Genomic DNA, 19,853 nt, shown 5'->3' with positions numbered 1-19,853 from the left:
TCTATTAAACTCCAGAAAGTCTCCTTTCTAGTTTCACAGTTTTATTCACAACCTTCGTTAGTAAGTCAAATTACTGTACAGTTACCAGGACTAAGTCAAAGTATGTTCTACTGCAATAGTATACACAGATACAGCATTTCAGGAGTTTACAATCTTAAATATATTGTTCGACATGGCTGCAGGATAAATTGTTACTATACATCTTTTTTAATGTTAAAAAATTATATAACTAATCTGAACTTAGGGGGCAATTTTGAATTAGGTAATCACGAAGTATAATAAAAGACCCCAACATCCAGTCCTGATTCCAGTTAAAAATTCAGACTAAAGATATCACAATCTGTAAGAAAAGAAAGAACATGGATGGTATAAATGATGAATTATAACAAAGTACAGTAATGAAAATAATTTGCAAACAAATGTTGGCAATCAAAAATTAAAAATGGGGGAAAATATGGTAAAGGAAATAGTGGAAATCCATAAATAAATCAAATTTCAATGGTTAGCTACATATGTATTTCATTCGGACTTAAATCAGCAAATCAACAAAAACTCCCTAACATCTCGTCAATTAAATTTTATTTAAGCAGAATTGAGCAAGCTTCTCAATTGGCCCCATGTTCTTATTAAAATTACGTAAACTCGAATAAAAAGCTGCATAAGATAACTTGGCGGCAAGCTCTCCTAAGTGGCTCCCTTTAGTGTGCAGATCCAACTCCTAGGCCCGTCTTCCACCCACCCCAATTCTTTGGTTGCACCCCAGGCCCACAGGGTGTTCCTCTCCATCAGCTGCAGCGGCTACTGCTCCCACTCAGGGTTCTGCCTGCAAGCTGGGCAGCAGGGTGGGGTTAAAATCCTCCAGCTTCCACATCACAGTTACCGCCAAAGGCTATATAGCTTTATCAATTTTAAAAAAAGTTAGAAATGTATTTGGGAAAATAATTGTTGGAGGTATAAATCGAAAAGAATGGAGAGGCTTGTGAATAAGTTGTGGTCCTCTGTCCTATCTTAACCTGAATTCAGTCTCCCAAGGGTCACCCATTTTGAATTTTTCGTTTTTAGGTAGTTACATTTTTGTTATGCTGCTATTTCCTGTGTTATCTACTTTATATTGTTCAAAATCTCGTTAGGCAAATAGAACTGGGCTCATGTAACCATTTACCCCCCTTCCTTCTTGAATCCAAGTTTTATTTCCCTATAAATTAATCTTTCTATGCTTTGTCTAGAGGCTGGTTCTAAAAGTTTAAAATCAATGTAGTATTTACATTATCATATGTAAACATTTTTCTCTGTAGCATCTACTCTACTGCTAAGAGTGCATTCTTAGCATTCCTATACAACCTTTTGTTTTTCATGGAGCTTCTAATTAATTGCCTTTCATTTTCTCTGCTTACATTCTTAAAGTTCGCCCCCTTTTCTTCCCCCAGACACCTTCTTCCTGGCAGTGTTCCATTCTCTGCCTGGGTCCACGTAATTACCATTGCTTTCTTGAACCTCTTGTTCCCTGGATCCAGTCTTGTTTTCTTGATTTGCTTATTTTGCTACTGAACATCTTAAAACAACCTGCCTAAAAGGATGCCTGGGAAGAGACCCTTCCTGAGTCCTCACGTGACTAACTTACAGATTCTGCTTCTACATTGGCTGAAAATCGTTTTCCCTCTAGCTTTTGGATTCATTTCTCCATAACCCTCTAGAGGATCAGACTACTGCTAGAGAACAGTCTGATACGAGTCTAATTGTCATTGCTGAGCAGGTTGTCTGTTTTACCCTCTTTTGAAGCTCGCAGGAGAGCTTTTATCCTGGGCATCTGGAAAGGTATATGTGGGTGGAGCTTTTCTCATTTGTCCACTTGGCTTATATTTGTTTTATCAACTGTCCTCATCTCTCTCTCTCTCTCACACACACACACACACACATAAACATACACGATATTTGTTTTATCAACTGTCCTCATCACACACACACATACCCATGTCCCTACCCCACAAAAAGGTAACCCATTTGTCCAGCTGGCTTATGATGTTTGTTTTATCAACTGTCCTCATCATCATCACCACACACACACACACACCCCCGTGTCCCTACCCCACAAAAAAGTAACCTCTAAGGAACCATAACTTTATTTTATTCACTGCTATATTCAGTCTCTGACTCAGAGCAGAGTCTGAACCATATGCTGAATGAATAAATTTATTTTGCTAGGATTTGAAGTCTCGTGCCTCTCATTGGCTCAGGAAATTTTTCTTATATTATTAGTGTTTTGACAATTTCCTCTCTTTTGTCTTGTTTTTTCTTTCTGAAATTTCCAGTAAGTGAATATTGGATACTCTAACATTGTTTTTCTTTTAATTTTCATCTCCTTGAATTTCTGTTCCTTACCCTGAGAGTTCCTTGATTTTAACTTTCACTGTTTGCAATAAGTTTAAATTTCCCAGTCACTTATTTTTCTCAGATTATTCTTTATTCCTAACATCCTGTTCACAATTTTGTAGAATTTCTCTCAGGTCATGATTTATTATTTTATTTTTATTTTTTTAAGTGCTCTCTCTTTTTTTCTGGGATTTATTTTTCTGCTAGACCTTGACCTTTCTCTTTTGCACTACAGGCTCTCCTCACGTATCTGGCCGTCTGTCCACACGTGAGAAGAAGTTAATGGACTAGACAGATGCCTGGAGAGTGCTGTGTATGTGTGTAGCACTGACTGGCTGGCAGGTTTTTCTTCAGATCATGATTTCTCAGTTCACCGCTGACACCTCGGGACTGGATGATTCTCTGCTGTGGGGTTGTCCGGTGCACTGCAGGATGTTTAGCAGCATCTCTGGCCTCTGCCTATAGATGCCAGCATCACTTTCCACCTCTAACTGTAATAAAAAAAAAAAATGTCTCCAGGCATTGCTCAGTAACTCTTGGGAGCTGGGAGTGGACACGTTATCCCTGTTGAGAGCCACAATTTTAGAATGAGAGCCCCGGGGATCTGACCCTTCAGAGGCCAGGGGACTTTACTCTGGGTCTAGTTCTCCTGTGTCCGCTCTCGTTCTCTGCAGTTCCTTCTATTTCTTTAAGAAAGAATTCTGTGCTCTTCCAGTTCCTTGGGCTTCCTACATAGGCCTGCACACAGGGGCTAGGGAAGGTGACTAGCTCAAATACAGATGGTCCTCAACTTAGGATGATTTCTGATTTTTCAGCTTAACAGCAGAGTAAAAGGGCTGTGCATTCAGCAGAAATTGGTGAGGCTAAGCTATGACGTTCAGTACATTAGATGCATTAAATGCACTTCAACTGATGGCATTTTCGATTTACGATGGGTTTACCAGGACGGAACTCCCATCGTAGGTCGTGGGGCAGCTGTATGGATCTTCAGTTAACACTTCCCCTTTCCTTCTCTCTTGCCTTCTACTTGATTTCAGAGACTATGCTGGAGGCTCTCAGGGGCTTGCTGAAGAGCCTCTGGGAAGAGCCAGCTGAGGCTTCCCTGGCTTCACTGACCAATCCTCTTCCACCTGCTTTGTCTACCAGAATCTGCTGAAATCTCATTAGCTAACTAACTTCTACCATATTCTTTTCACTATTCTGAGTTTATCCCTTTTTAGTCCTTTCATTATTTTCCTGGGGACTGTCATATTGAATAAGCCCTCTTTCATAAGTTTTGCAGTGAATGGGTTAACAGACAGGGATGATGAAAGGGAAAGTTTTAGAGATTTTGTAGTTTCTCGGTTCCTGGTCTCTAGCCTGACTGCCTACTTGCAGACCTGCTTTCCTTCCTCCCTTTCCATATAGTTTTTGATTCCTTTGCTGAGAAGGTAACTGGATACTTCAGCTGGGCTGTCCTTCACATTTATTTTATGTAAACTGACTCTAAAGTACAGTCGCAGTTCTTGATAAAACTTGCTACAGGAAGAGGAGACACAAAAACACCCTATAATTTTCCTCAAGGAAAATTCCCAAGGAGAGCACTGGTTCCTACACTCCGGTATGGAGAGTCCCTTGGGCGTTCATTAGATAACAGATGCTCAGGCCAACATCTACCCAATTTAATATTTCAGGACAATCAAGCCTGTGGAATGGTGAATGGGAGATAGTGAAAAATAAATCTTGGGGGCTACAAAGGGGTGGCAACTACCACAGGAATGGAAAACGGGCTTCTGTTGGAAGGAGGGAGGTCATGGGCTGGAGAAGGGGGTTGAGGTTCAGAAACAGAAGGAATGAAAGTCATACTACTACAGGCTTAAAGGGAAGGTCCGTGGGTTTAGAGTAAAATCTAGTTTGTCCATTGAAAAAATACCCAGAGAAAGAAAACATTTTATGATTTCAAAGACATCGTAAACATCAATTAAGGACAACGTACTTACAGTCTCCTTCCATGTTCTTCCCCTTCCTCTACCCTACGAGCAGTCACCTTTATACTTCCATAGAATGAGTGCAAGAGCTCTGTCTTACTACTATCTTGGCACATGCATGTAAGAGAGCAATTTGTATTCTGTAAGCTAAATGCTTTAATTAAAAAAAAAATGCCTTTAACTCTAAGCAGATCACAAACCAACTGAGCAATTTCTCGTTGTTGTTAATCCTCTTGTCCTTGGCAATATATCATAATGCTAGAATCTTGTTTTGTTTTTCTTTTTTTAAGGATTCTTGATTTTTAGGTTCAAATTTACCATAATCTGCACTGGCTGATTCTGTAGACAGGACAGTATAAGGAGCTGAATTAATTCAGAACACTGAACACATCTGCTCACCTGCTAGCCTTGAATCCTTTCAATTTCTGTACAAAAAATGACTCAAGAACTTCTGCACACTGGTAAAAAGGGGAGTCACTTGGATTGTAGTAACGACAGTTATCAAAAATTTTGGTCATATCTGCCACAAATTCCGTCAGCTTTTCATAATATCGTCTTTGTATTCTTTCTTCCATGGTGGCAAGGTCTTAAAAACACAAAACGTAGAACATTTTCAAAGCTTTAAGATTGTTCCATCGTGAATGTTGCTCACAGTCCTGACTGACAAGAATATACATTTCCTGCCCAAGCAGCCCTGGAACCAAGCAATTCATGGAGAAAACAGGAGCACTCTCCCGATTTCATTTTTGATCGAGGGCCTAATGTATAAGTTTTGGCTACTGTTAAGAAGAACGTTGGTTTTAAACAAAGGAAACTATACCAACATGATCAACACGTATTTAAGTAAATATTATACATTTTCACATGCAAACAGTTAAGTATATCATATGTACAAAGAGAAGGGGAAAATCCAGAATTAAAAACAAAATCTCTAGTTCTGTGATCCTTGTATGAGACTTTAATAACTTCATTTTGTTTTCTTCATTCCTTTTTACTGTTACTGTGGCAACAAGTGATACTGACTCACCACTTATGGTGGTAAAGTGCCTACTTAAATCAATTCAAGGGAAAAATATTAGCTGATATAAAGAAAAATATTAGTACGTAATTGTACGAGCATGAAGAGATGACAAAAATCATTAGTGTGGTACACATGTAACAGCTTTGGAATATACTGAGCTAAATATACCTAAAATAATATTAGGTCCCAGGAGAAAGTTGTGTTTCAAGGGAAATTCCATGTACAATTTTACAATACATAAAAATCTGGAAGAGTAAAATGCCAGTAATCTCAAATCAATCTAGGATTTATTAAAAGAAACACAATGCTAACCTAAATCTCAATAATTATTTTCAAATTTGAGAAAATGATTCTAAAGTTCAGTCAAAAAATAAAAGTTTAAGACCAAGAAACATTTGAAAAATAAAAGAAATGAGAGGAAATGTAATCTATCAGATATTAACACAACATTGTATATATAACTAATCACTAAATCTGCATATAAAGGTTTAAATGGCAACTTTTGTGCCACATGTTAACAGGCACACACACATGTATGCATGCATGAACACAAGCACACACATGCACAGACACATCTTTGAGTTTCCATTTACACCAGCAGGGGGAAATGTGCAAACAAGGACACCTAATACCCTGATGAAATTCCAAACACAGTCTGGCCCCAGCTCTTCTGTGTGGGTTATAAAAAAGTAAGTAATTAACACATCATACCAGGATATTATCATTTTTGTACTTTAAAGTTCTAGGTACTTACAGCCTGACTAGTTCAATAAAGTATGTGAGCAGTACCTGGGCACTTTATGATTTCTACTTATTTATCCCTTGAAAGAAAAAAAGTACTAGGAGAACACATCAGTGAGCACTGCCACACATGGGCAGGAAAAAGACTAAAAGCATGACTCCAGCGGCAGAGTTCCTAGTGATTAATAAATTTGGATCCAAAAATGTTAACAACTATCATATGCCCCCTTAAAAATCACTATAAAGCATTTAAATGTCCTTACTGAATAAATAGCCCTTAAATAACATTAATAACAACATGAATATCTTAAAAGATAAACAGGCAAAATACACAAGTTGGAAATTCATGTGGAAAATGTTCACACAGTATGTACATCACTATTTATTAAAATCACGCCAAGTCAAAGAACCACTTTCTTTGTTTAGATTAGCAGAAATTAAAAACTATAATGTTGCCTCTGTAAGGGAGAGAATAAGTGTGGCAGTAAATTTTACATATTTTTCTCTGCATCTCTTTAATATCTGCATCTGCACACCAAATATATTATTTTGAAACAAATATTTTCAAAGAAAAAGATTTCCCCTCAAAAGTGATAATACTCAGTGTTTTCAAGAATATAGATAGAAAGTATGGATATATACTATTAGTGGATACTTGTTCAATTTGCTGAAGTGCAATTTTAAAGTATTTAGCAGAAGCCTAAGCAGCACATAAATCCTTTGGCCCAGAAATGCTAATTTCAGGAATTCTTTCTAAGAAAACAAACAAGTGCAGGGAGATGCATATAAGTGCTGTTTATAGTACCAAAACCATAACCCCCCCCCAAAAACCATGAGGAATGGGGGTGGGCGGAGTGATTAAATAATCTTACATTTCATACAATTAAAAACGATGTAGATCTACAGGCAGCTACTGTGAGAAAGGCGCCAGCGGGTCACAGGGGAGGTTACAAGCTGCTGATCTTGCTGGTTTCCTCACACTCCCAAGAGAAATAACTATTTTCTATTTCGTCTGTATCTTTGCAGACAGTTTCTATGTATTTCTTTTTTTGAAAGGTATTTCTAAAGACACTTATGTACCTTTAGAAAATACTGTTTAGTGCGTAAAACCTAGGTATTGTTCCGTAACTCATTTTTCTTTCAACAGTATGTCTTGGGAGATTTTTATTATTTTTATATACATACTTAAATAAGATGATGTTTATCTGGGTGGTATAAAAAGATAGGAAAACAGTCCAGCTCTTCAAGAAAATATTTTTGATCAAATTAACTTAATGTATATTCAATTTACAGACTACCTATATAAAGCCATTAAAACCACGTTGGGGAAGATTAATGACACAGGAAGACATCTGTCAGAGAGATCATTACATAATCTCAATGTTCAGCGCACCCCAATGTGATGGAATTCAGTGAGGAAAAGATGAAAGATGCATTTTATCTTTAAATTTTTTAAATATCCTAAAAATTCTGTAATTAACCTGTGTTATTTTTAGAAGTAAATTATCAACCTAGCTGCCTATCTAGAGCAGATTATACACATCTAAAGGCATATACAAGGATTAATTTCTATCTTCAACTTCAGAAGAAGAGCAGTAACAACTACTTATTTATGCCATTTCTTCTTTTTTTATCATGAAAGTTGCTTTTAAAAAAAACGTTTTGATTGACTGATTATGCTATTACAGTCGTTCCCCCTTTTTTTCTCCCTTTGCCCACTGCCACCCAGCCCTACCCTCAGTCACTCCCTACATCATTGTCTGTGTCCAGGGGTCACGCATACATTTTCTTTGGTTAATCGCTTCACCATCTTTCATTTAGTCTCCCCGCAGTTCCTCTCTGGCAGCTGTCAGTCTGTTCCATGTATCTATGCCTCTGTTTCTGTTTTGTCTGTTAGTTTATTGTGTTCATTAGATTCCACATATACCCTTGGTGGGAATGCAGATTGGTGCAGCCACTATGGAAACCGGTATGGAGTATCCTCAAAAAATTAAAAATGGAACTGCCTTATTAACAAGTGATTCCACTTCTGGGAATATATCTTAAGAATACTGAACCATCAATACAAAAAGATACATACACCCCTATGTTCATAGCAGAGCTATTTACAATAGCCAAGATCTGGAAACAACCTAAGGGCCCCATCAGTAGATGAGTGGATAAAAAACCTGGGGTACATTCACACAATGGAATACTAAGCAGCAGTAAAAAAGGACTCGATGGACCTAGAGCAGTGGTTCTGAACCTTCCTAATGCCGCGACCCTTTAATACAGTTCCTCATGTTGTGGTGACCCCCAACCATAAAATTATTTTCGTTGCTACTTCATAACTGTAATTTTGCTACTGTTATGAATCGTAATGTAAATATCTGATATGCAGGATGTATTTTCGTTACAAATTGAACTTAATTAAAGCATAGTGATTAATCACAAAAACAATATGTAATTATATGTGTGTTTTCCGATGGTCTTAGGCGACCCCTGTGAAAGGGTCGTTCGACTCTCAAAGGGGTTATGACTCACAGGTTGAGAACTGCTGACCTGGAGAGTGTTATGTTAAGTGAAATAAGCCAGTTAGTGAAAGACAAATACCACATGATCTCACTTATATGTGGAATCTAATGAACACAAACTAACAAGCAAAATATCTATGTTGGTTTTCCAAAGATTCTTTTAACTAGTCCTCATTTATCTCTTCATCATGCCCTCTCCTTAAAAACTTGTCACCAAACACAAATCCTTCGCATTAAAAAATATTTTCTAAACTGAGATACAGCTGACATATAATATTGTATTAGTTTTAGGTATACCACATAATGATATATGTATATACTGCAAAGAGATCACCAAAATCAGTTTAGTTAACATCCATCTTCACACAGTTACAATTTTTTTTTCTCGTGATGAAACTTTTAAGATCTACTGTGCTGGCAACTTTCAAGTACAATAAAACCCTTTCCATTTATAAAATGCTTAGCTGGCTTTGGAATACTTTTATCATCAGCTGGAACTAATCCTCTGGCAGTTTTGGAAGTTTTTATGTATGTTTTAATTTTTATAATTTTTGCAAATAAAATATTTTTATACTTCCATCAAACTGGCTCAACATATCCTCATGATATATTAATTTTATGAATAATAAATAAAATATCCACTGAGATTTCTGAAAAAAAACTTCATAGTCAACTCCAGTACATACCCATAGGTTCCTTAATAACACCATAGTAATCTGGTGCGTCATTAGGATCCACTGGTTCCAGAAAGGGCCAGGCCATCTTATGAGCCTACAACGGGGGGGAAAAAGGCCATTCTTACTGTCAGGTAGAATACCAATCCACTTAAAATACCCTATTGGAGTTAACTCTTAAACTGGATAGATAATAATATTTATACTGAAGCAAATTTTGCTCATCTCGAGAAAAGAAAAAGAAAAAAGAAGAAAAAGAAGAAGAAAAAGAAAAGAAGAAAAAAAAAGAAAAAGAAAAAAGAAAAAGAAGAAAAAGAAAAAAAAATTTTTTGCTCATCTCAGATGGGTATATGCAATAACGATGCTTTTCATGGGGTTGTCTGAGGACCTTGGCATAAGAGGGGAGGGTGGGCCCCAAGTGTGAAATGGTCACCACTGCTGGCTAGCAGAGCAGCAGAGGTGTCATGTTAAATAGCATCCAACCACAGACTGGGACTCTGCTTTGCTTTCAGCTCTCTCCGTTCTCCTGACTATGATTACAACAGGACAAAGTGTTGATCCAGCACTCGTGTCTGGAATATATCTCTAGCATTTGCTAATCTTGTAAGGCATCACCATTTCCTTGTGGTTTTTAGTAAGGGAGAGAAGGCTTTGGCTCAAAGCCTTAGATAAACATTTGTATCACTGGAATTTAATCAGACATTTGTTCAACCTATGGCGGTGGGATAGTTTTCTTTAAAAATAAAATTTAGGTTAAAAAAGTGACTCATTTAAAGCATAAGTGCTAGATAAACAGCAGCTGAGCTATTGTGTGGATGTGGAAACCTCATGCCATTGGCATGTGAAGGACTGAAGCTCGTGGTGCACTTCACTAGACCGGCTAGGAGTCAGTAAATAATCAGGTACTCTACTTGGAAAGGTCAAGCCCTAGGAGTGTTTCCAAAGCCACAATGGTGGATTTCATCTTCAAACTGCACACTGTGGTTTCTTACCTGTAAGGAACGCAGCACCCTCTTCAAACCCTCATAGTCTTTCTCGGTCAGTGGCGTGAGCACTGTCATGGCGTCCTCTGTTGACTGGCACTGAGGACAGACATACTCATCAATGAGTTCTGCCTCGCTCTGCAAGATGCCAACGCAGCGCCCATGGTACCAATTCTGACACCGATCACAGCCAATATAAAATCTGTAAGATCCGAAATGGAAATGTGAGTTCAAAACAGATGGGATCATATTACTTATCATTTACTTTAAAAAGTAATAAAACATGCACCTGAAAATCTTCTATCTCTGGGACATAAAATATATTTAGTATTATAATTGTTTAATACTTTTGAAGATTGATGTTCCTATGTGTTAATTTAGTATTTCTCATGTTAAAAACAAGCATTAAAATTTTATTAAGACCACTGTATAATAATAGAGAACCAATACCAAAAAGTGTAAAACATTTTAATTGACTTTAAAGTTAAAAACAAAATAAAGGCAGAAATCTTTCAACAAGTACCATATCAAATGGGAAGCTAATATTGGTCATCCAACAGGGAGTTCAAAATCCTATAAGCTAAAAACAGTCTCAGAACTTGTATCCAAATTAATATTTTTCTAACCTACGAGAAAGCGCCATTTCACACTGATGAAGTCCAAACAAGTCAGGCTATTTTAATCTCATTGATTTCTGTTACATATTGAAGAATCAAGTCTACCATTAAACCATATTTTTCCCAATGAATCTCAAACATTCACTATGAAGCAACATAAATTTTGAAGGGGAGATAAAGAGGGAAAAAGAGAAAAAAAATTGGAAAGGAATTTGTAATGTAAGTGTGTAATATATGCAGAAAATATCTTGCTTTTTATTTTAAAATAAATAATCAGTCAGAGCAATTTGGCTTCCTAAATTATTAAATATGATGCTCTTATCAGAACTCACTGTGACTCATCATAAGGTGTTCTGCAGATACAGTACAATTCCTCACTGCTGCCCTCTTGTGCCCGTTTACAATCATTACAGATGTACACATCCATTTTCTTAGCCTCCTTTTCTGTGATGCCAACACATTCTCCATGATACCAGTTAGTACAAAGATCACAGCCAATATAGAACCTAAAAGTATTCACAATGAAAATGACAATGTAGTTGTCATTTTGAGCTGCATGGTACTTAAATCTGTCTTCCCTGTCCTGATTCACGTTATTACAGGATAACTTTCTGCAATGAGTCAGCTAAACATCCTGAATCCGACCATTTCTACCCCTGGCAAACTGCAGCATCAGAAACTTTATCAAGTGTAAAAACATAAAGTCACTCACATCAATTTCAACAAATATTAGTGAAATATGGGTCTTTAAAACATACTGGAATTTGAAAAAAATAAAGAACACACTGATGGTGATGTCTGCCTCTTAATGAATATGTGTAAGACTGTAACAAGCACAAAAACCAAAGCCAAAGAATCAAAGACTTACATCTGTCAAACCTATGCCACAGAAGCCATTTCAAAATCAGGGCTATTTCTTAGATAGGTTTGAAAATGTATCTCACGATTTAAATTTGAAAACAAAGCAAAGCGCAACACCAAGTAGAAGTTACACTACAAGAAACATGCAGATCAGCCAGGTGTAAAAGATAAATGGTCAAAACATGATATGAAGAAAACTAAGAAAGGTACATGAAGTAATTCAATTTCTACCAAGTTTTCTAAATAAACATTGGAATTTAATTGTCACAGGTTTTCAGTTACTCTAATGTGTGTAACAACGTGGAGAGTGGCCAGGTTAATTAAGAATCAGGGCTACCCGGTGCAGAGGACACTTGGTTTTAAGGACAGTTATCAAAAACAATCAGAGGTTCTACAGTATTTGGTACGTGGGACTATGTGTGTGTAACTGGGGCTAATCACAAAGACTTCATAGCCCTCAAGGCTTTTGTAAGATAAGATTCCAAATGACAAAACGAAGAGCAGAGCATCTCTATGACAAACACATAGCGTATCTGAAAGTGTCGACAGGCACCGTGTAGGAACACCATGTCAAAGTCATAGGAAGAATGAGATGGATCACAGGGAACCAGACTGGCCTTGCTGATACCATTGGTTCTAGCAAGGTGTTTCTTGGTAGATTCACCTAGAGAAATAGAAATAATCCTCAAGTTTCCAACTTTATGAACGTTAAGCAATAAGATGTGGTTGTGTGGTTTAGCCTATTACCACAAACTTTTCTTTTGAATTATGGCTCTCACATATTTTCACTGCAACAGGTGGGGGCCTTCAAGGTGTTTCTGTATGTTGCCTTCACCAGATGAGGGGCTATATATTCTAGAGGTAAGCTCAGGACTTGAATTTCAAGTTTTAGTCACTCTAGATTCCTGAACTGACCTGGTTTGGTACAAGAGATTACAAAATAATCCTAAAAAAACACTGACTCATCTGACCTCGCATAGGGAGTGAACAAACCTGGTATACTGAAATGTTAATAATGACAAACTGAAAAATATGAAATATCCACAAAATAATGAGGCAATCTCAGTACAATGAGCACATATACACGTGTGCCTCATTTTAGGCAACTTAGATATTATATGAAATAAATTTCTGTGATGTTAATATTTTAAGTAGGCCAAAGAAGACTGTTAAAGAAATTTCATAAGCAGATGTTTTTGTGAAGAAAGTAAACCAAATTTTGTTCTGTGTTACCAATCATTTAGTCTATTTTGCTTAAAGAAAGGCACACTTGTATTAGACTAAGGGAAAAATCAGTTAATAGGCTCCACTTTTTACATTCTATGTAATTTCCAATACAATAAGACAATGGAAAATGAAGATGCCTAAACCGATCTGGGTTTAATTCAACATACAGCTAAGTCTACCAACAGAAACTTTTGATCTAGCATTAGATTATAATTTAAATAGCAGCTTCCAGGCTGCAACGTAAATATCATTAGACAATTTTATTTTAGAGAATGATTAGGCACCCACATAGGTAGACATTAAACATTCCTAATCCTAAATAATCATATCTTTTAGCAACAAACTTTTCAATACTGTAAAAAATATTGTGGTTAACATTGGCTTTAAAAAGCTAGCATACATTTAAATGTTTAAAATGGAAGCTAAATACTTAGTTAAATAATAATGATAAAAAAATAAAAGTGCATTTGGAGATTAGCATCTCTAAATCCTATACATATTACTAAATATAAGTCACAACTGTCAAAAACAGCTTTCAGCTGCCATGCTTATCAAATTTGTGTCTTACTTGAGAAATGGGTAAAAGGAATATTCTGGCTTTTTTCCCCAATAAGGAGGTGTAACTATGGCAAAAATAATACTGTTATACTGTTCTAATACAAAAAACAAACAAACAAAAAACAAAAAATTGCTTAAAATTAAACAATAAAAACCAGAGCCACTCAAACTCAAAACCTTGCACCATTTACATTCACACAGGCTCTAGAATTTGATGTACAAAGGTTGTGAACAGATTCCAGGAAGGATGCTCTGAACCCTGGGCAGCAATAATAACACAGCTCCTTCCCCAGACAGCATTACTGATTGAATTGGAGTTAATCCAGAGAGAAGAGGAGAAAGCCAAGGAGCACCAGAAAGCTTGTTTTTGACAGAAAAGAATATGAAGGACAAACACAAATCATGATGCAACACCACAGATGAAACACTATTGCCCTTACTTTTAACTATTTTCATTTATGTTGCTACCACATACTCATTTTCTTAAAAACTGGAAGTTTAACAACTAAACTTTAGGAAAATAAACTAGAGCTCAAAAAGATCTACTCACTTAGATTCATCATAAGGCGTTTTACAGATACAGTAAAGCTTTGTGTCCTTCTTAGTTTCCTTTGAGGTAGTAGAGATCATTTTCTTCTTCTTGGACTTGGAGCTTGAGTCTCTTTCCTCTTCTCGCTTCCTCTTCTGGGAAGCCACAGGCAGCGTGGCCGTGGCCGAGGCCTGGGGGCCTGAGTGCTGTGGGGGAGGCGGAGGTGGAGGCGAAGGCGGAGGGGCTGGAGGTGCGGGAGGCGCTGCAGGGGGGGTGGCGGCTGCTGCTGTGGCCTGCAATATTTCTTTTTCCTTCTTAATTTTCAGGTCTCTCTTGAGCTCTTCCTATTGTCAATTAAAGACAACAACACAAGATGATGGTTTGACTTATGTAAATGCGCCAGCTGGCCAGGGGATGTTACCTTACCTCCCTTGTTGCAGAAGCTCCATAGTTCAGCCCAATGTGAGGTAGTTGTAAGGACACCCATGTTCTAACTACACTTTTAACCCAATTAAAATAACTGAGCCCTGGCTGGTGTGGCTCAGTGGATTGAGCATGGGTCTGCTAATCAAAAGGTTGCAGGTACAATTCCCAGTCAGGGCGCACGCCTGGGTTGCAGGCCAGGTCCCCAGTTGGGGGCACGTGAGAGACAACCACATGCTGTGTCCCTTGCATGTCTTCCTCCCTCTCCTTCTCACTCCTTTGCCCTCTCTAAAGAGTAAATAAATAAAATCTTTAAAATAACCACCAAAATATCAAAATGAAAGGTGAAGAGCTGCTACTTGTCTTCAAAGGAGATCTGACAGAATGATGCACAAGTGTCTAACAGAAGTGTCCCCTCCTAGCTTGCCCCTTTTAAGAACTGGTATTTCAGTCCTGGCTCGGGATGTGATTTTCAAGTGTCCTCACCAACTTGCTTTCTTCTGGCTGCTCTCCTTCTGTGTCCTTAAGAGTGAGACTGAATTATGAACTGAACACAATACTCAAACTGACCAGCCCAAAGCAGAATGAGAGACGGATTTGTCTCGTTTCTATGCAGTTATGTTAAGAATTTAAGGCTGCAGGGAGTGCATTTTCTTATTACAGATTTTGCCATAAATTAAAATCCTTACTCTTTTTTTTAATGTGAAATACTTTACAGACACACCTCTGCTACCCAGTGCTACAACTTATTCTTAGGAAAACCATTATGATTGGCATACATGAACAAATTTGGTATAAATTAACCATAGTTATGACCAAGCTTTTAAGCAAAACAAATATCCTAACAAACAAACCTGAATGGTTCTGGTTTAATAAATCTATTTTCTCCGTGCAGTCTAGATAGTTTTGTAAGTGAGAAGGTAACAGCCCTTCTTTAGTTAAAAAGAAAGTCCGAACTTTTTCCTAGGGAAGAAAATAAATCTTGAGTTTCATTTTCATAATTAATAGGGATTTATAATGTAATGAGATGACTGCAGGAAAACCAAGATTGTTAATATGGTGTAGGTTGATCCCTTTGATCACCTCTTCAAGAACATACCAATGATAGTAAAATATAAAAAAGAGAAAACGGAAAAGACATAACCACGCTTGACTACAATAGAAATGTCTCTGCAATGGAAACACAAAACTACGAACAGGGCTAGAACTGCAGACCTGCTGGGCTCCAGATTCAGAAGCAGGAAGTGGTAGCCTGACAACAGTAACAGGAAGAAGGGGACTCAAGCTTCATGTGAGGTGGGCCACCAGCAGGCTCCCTGCGTGATGTTTAGGGGTGGCAGGGCTACAGTGAGCTTGGAGAGGAAACAAAACAAAACCCCCCTCATGTCAAGTACCAAATGCAAAAAATAGGTAATGTGAAAAAAAGACTACCAACAAAATCAAGAACCAAGTCTGAATTCACTCCATATGAAATTAATTTTATAGAACTATTTGATAGAAACTTTATCATACATGTTTGAGATATTCAAAGAGGCAAGTGAAGGTTTAAGTTCTATTCAAAAATGAGTAAATTCTTTTATCAAAAAGACAAGCAGAGGGAGATGGAGGAGGGATGAAAGGGAGGAACACAGGACATTCTGAGAAATGATACTGTAATGACATGCTTCTGTATTCTGTATGTAACATGGATATATGATATTATGCCTTTGTCAAAGGCACAGACTGTATAACACAAAACTTGAAACTTAATGTTAACTAACACAAGATGTTGTAAGAAAAACTGAGAGTGGTGGGTAGTGAACATTCTATCTTCTGCATAATTTTTCTCTAAATTTAAAACTGCCTTAAAAAATAAAGTCTATTTAAAAAAACTGACAAGCAGAAATGATGTAACAGGTAGATATAAAGAACTAATCACATATCTTAAAAATAAAATACAAAATCACTATGATGCTGAATATTTTCTTAAAAGTATAATTTTTCTTCCTCATTAGATAATTAATACATTGCCAAAAAGAGAACCCTGACTGTATAGTATTCATAACAATAACATTTTTTAAATGGCTGCACAGTATATTAAAGGCAGAAAAATATTCAGTATATGTTGTCTCCAGTGTGACTTTTGTATATAATGTGTTTATATGAATACAGAATAATATAAACAAGGTATATTCTAAAATTATTTAAAAATGGTAATCTTTGGGCAGTTTGGACTTATAATTTTTCTTTTTCTTTTTTCATTTCTGTAGGCTGAGAGGTGAATGAATAGAGCAACGCTTTCTACCCAACCTCTCCCCGAGCCGGTGTTTCAATGCTCCAAAATTTAATTAACAGAGCAGGGAAGCTGCCTGAACTGAAGTCAACACTTTGGAATAGATTAATTTTTAATTTTTAATTGTTGGCTAAATGTAATCGCTTTAAAAGATATTTGAATGTACGTGTCCAACTTATTTATTTATATATAAAGGCAGTGGATTATAAATGCTGCCCCACTTTGAGCAGAATATGAAGTGGGAACGGCATGCAAAAAGCCCAAATGTTAAATGCGAATTGAATAGATACATCACATTATAAATACTATTCTGTAACCCGCACTTTTCATCCAAATATTTATGAGAATTGCCCTCAAAAAATTAAAAACAAAAAAAGCACCACCCCTATATGCACCCTTCTGTGAAAACAATGGTCCGCTGTGTGGACACTCCAAAACATATTTAATCCAGCGGTTCTCAGCTGAGGGTGGGAATGGTACCACTGGGGAGTGTCTGGGGATATACGTATGTGGAGGGGACAAGGTCAACTCCTTTGGTTGTTACAATAAAGGGAAAGTTATTACATTTGGGACCCAAAGCTGAACTTCCTACAGATTGTAAAAAATCTGGCCTGTTTTGAAAGGGCCCCAAGTGCTCCTATTGAGAAACACCTATTACCAATCTCTTCTTTGTGGACTTTGGGCTGATACCAGATTTTTATTATGATTAATATTCATTATGTTCTTGCTCATATATTTTGCCTAGATGGTTTTAAAAGAAAAATTATAGATCGAAGACTATTCACATTTTACAGACTTCTTTTTCTAAAGATTTATTTATTTTTAGAGAGGGGGCAGGGAGAGAGGAGAGGAAGGGGAACATAGATGTGAGAGAGATACATCAATTGATTGCCTCTTGCACACCTCCAACTGGGGACCTCGTCTGCAACCCAGGCATGTGCCCTGACTGGGAACTGAACTGGCGACCTTTAGGTTAGCAGGTCGGTGCCCAATCCACTACGCCACGCCAGCTAGGGCACAGTCTTTTCATACATAGCAATGAAATGTTCTCTAGAAATACATGGTATTTTCTCTAGAAAAACAGTATTTTTATTTCTTTCATTATTAGGTTGAATATTTTTATGTTTATTGATATTTGACATTGTTAGATTTGAAATCTGCTTATTTATGTGTTTTACACTACTAGTGTTTTCAAAAATTTTAGTTTATTGAGGCATAATTGACAACATCGTAAAATATTTAAAGTGTACACTGTGGTAACCTGATTTCCATGTATATTGTGAAATAATTTCCCTCATCTAGAAAATCAGTGTTATCTTTTTCTTATTGACTTAAGAGCTCTTTAAATTTTAGGAATACTAATTCTGTTATAAATGTTAACAATATTTTCCCTTTGTTATCTGTTTTACAATGTTGTTTATGGTATTTTTCCCTCCTATATACATTTTTTTTTTCTTATGCCATCAAATCTATTATTTTCCTTTGTGGCATTTGAAATCTGTAATGCTTAGCAAAAGTGGGAGATAGCATATTATATATTCTGTTGCTTCTGTGACTTGGCTCTTTTGTTTCTTACCCCTTGACAATGGCTGTAGTCCTGACATTTATTGACTATCTTACTGAATTCTCTCATAAATTTTAATAATTTTTCTTTTGGGGTTTTGATATAATAATAACATCATACACAGTAACAACTTCATCTTCTTTTTGCTTTTCTTGGCTTAACATATTAGCTAGAATTTCCAGAGATGCTGAATAATAATGTCAATTTTTATCACTGTCATCTGGTTTCTGATGTTAGTGGGAAGATCTCTAACATCTTAAGAGTTATGTTGATTTTGGAGTTGATCAATATTTTAGTATTTCTCACCTTCTTAAAATATACAAGGCACTTTTAGGGATGTTTTATATAACCTAACAAGTGTTTTCTTTCATTTTTCAATAAATTCCCTAATGCTTGCCAGATCAGTTACAAAGCCAGGAAGAAATGCACTATTATTTAATGGGCACACTTTATTTTTCATTCTTTCAATATTGTTTCAGTGTCTTTGTCTACCTTTCTCATGAAAGCTGGCTCCTGATAACTTGTGGCAAGACTATGTTATAGAGAATAAAAGGTACTCTCAAAAGACTTCGCAAATGTTTTAGTCAATAGACTAAATTCTTAAGAGTGCCTAGTTTAGAGATTACAACATACATTTGGATGGATACAAAATCTCTAAGACCTGTCACACAGCTTTTTACTAAATATATAAAAATGTAAATTCTAGAAACCAAGCTGAAATTTTAAGTTTAACCTAAATTTTAAGGGAAAAAAGAATAAAATTAGATGCTGAAAACTGGACACAGAAGGAAAGGTAATATAGTACCTTCTTACCTGCACTTCAATTTGTAGGTCTTTGTCCAAGAGAGCTCTCTTTTTCAGTATTTCAGCTTTGAGCTGCTCTTTGTGTTTGAAGAGCAGGGCAGAGAGCTTGGTAGCATTCTGCTTGCTACGCTTCTGTTCCACGCTCTCTTCACGCTTCCGTTTTTTCGCTGCTTGTTTCTCTTCTTTATCTATCTTATCCAAAATATACTTCATCACCTGGTTACAGACAATCATTCTAGAGAGAAATACACAACGTATGTAATGCTAGGCATTTCATTCTGAAAGGCTTAAGACAAGATTTGTTGATGTCTCCACAGGTGATATACAAACATTCAGTGACCATAAAGCTTCCAAGAGGGATTCAAAGCATCTACTAGGATTTATCAGTGCAGGGATTCTCATTTAATTTACTTCAATTGAGATTAAAAAATATAAACTCAGAGCCTGTGCATTTGTATGCTAAAGAGAAGAAACTGATATACAATGAGACCTGGTTACTGGGTTATGAACATCTCTCCCTACCTTTGATTCTCTTCTCTTTCAGCTGGAGTCATGGTCTTTTTCTGTTTTAAATGCTCTATTACAGCATTGTGTTTCATCACCACCTTCAATAGAACAAAATCCAAAGTGCACATGTTATAATGGCTACAAGTTGGTACACCGATAACAGTAGAAATCTGAGTACAAGCCTGTGTTTCCCAAAGAAATTAAGAATTTTTTTACCATAAT

The 19,853-nt window shown here is 36.6% G+C and overlaps 1 protein-coding gene and 1 non-coding gene across 4 annotated transcripts in view; both read right to left on the bottom strand.

Annotated features, from left to right (window-relative positions):
* The window catches only part of BPTF (bromodomain PHD finger transcription factor), a 115,784-nt gene that overhangs the window by 1,312 nt on the left and 94,619 nt on the right, over positions 1–19,853 (bottom strand). For 2 of the 3 annotated variants that reach the window (XM_090257254.1, XM_090257255.1), the window contains 6 exons: positions 19,647–19,729; positions 19,134–19,359; positions 14,083–14,405; positions 10,279–10,471; positions 9,299–9,383; positions 4,737–4,923 (listed from right to left, as the gene is read on the bottom strand). In XM_090257254.1, coding sequence (XP_090113380.1) covers positions 4,737–4,923; positions 9,299–9,383; positions 10,279–10,471; positions 14,083–14,405; positions 19,134–19,359; positions 19,647–19,729 — 1,097 coding nt within the window. Of the gene's footprint in view, positions 1–4,736; positions 4,924–9,298; positions 9,384–10,278; positions 10,472–11,218; positions 11,393–14,082; positions 14,406–19,133; positions 19,360–19,646; positions 19,730–19,853 lie in introns of all 3 variants that reach the window. The other variant, XM_090257253.1, reaches the window with a different exon arrangement.
* LOC149998759 (small nucleolar RNA SNORA36 family) lies at positions 16,726–16,857 on the bottom strand. Its single transcript, XR_016507319.1, has one exon. It is a non-coding gene; the product is annotated as a small nucleolar RNA SNORA36 family (small nucleolar RNA).

The sequence above is a fragment of the Furipterus horrens genome, unplaced genomic scaffold (assembly GCF_987537825.1).
Source record: "Furipterus horrens unplaced genomic scaffold, mFurHor1.1.pri manual_scaffold_11, whole genome shotgun sequence".
Classification (NCBI taxonomy): domain Eukaryota; kingdom Metazoa; phylum Chordata; class Mammalia; order Chiroptera; family Furipteridae; genus Furipterus; species Furipterus horrens.
Note: the sequence above shows the minus strand (reverse complement) of the source record. Positions and strands in the feature narration are given on the sequence as shown.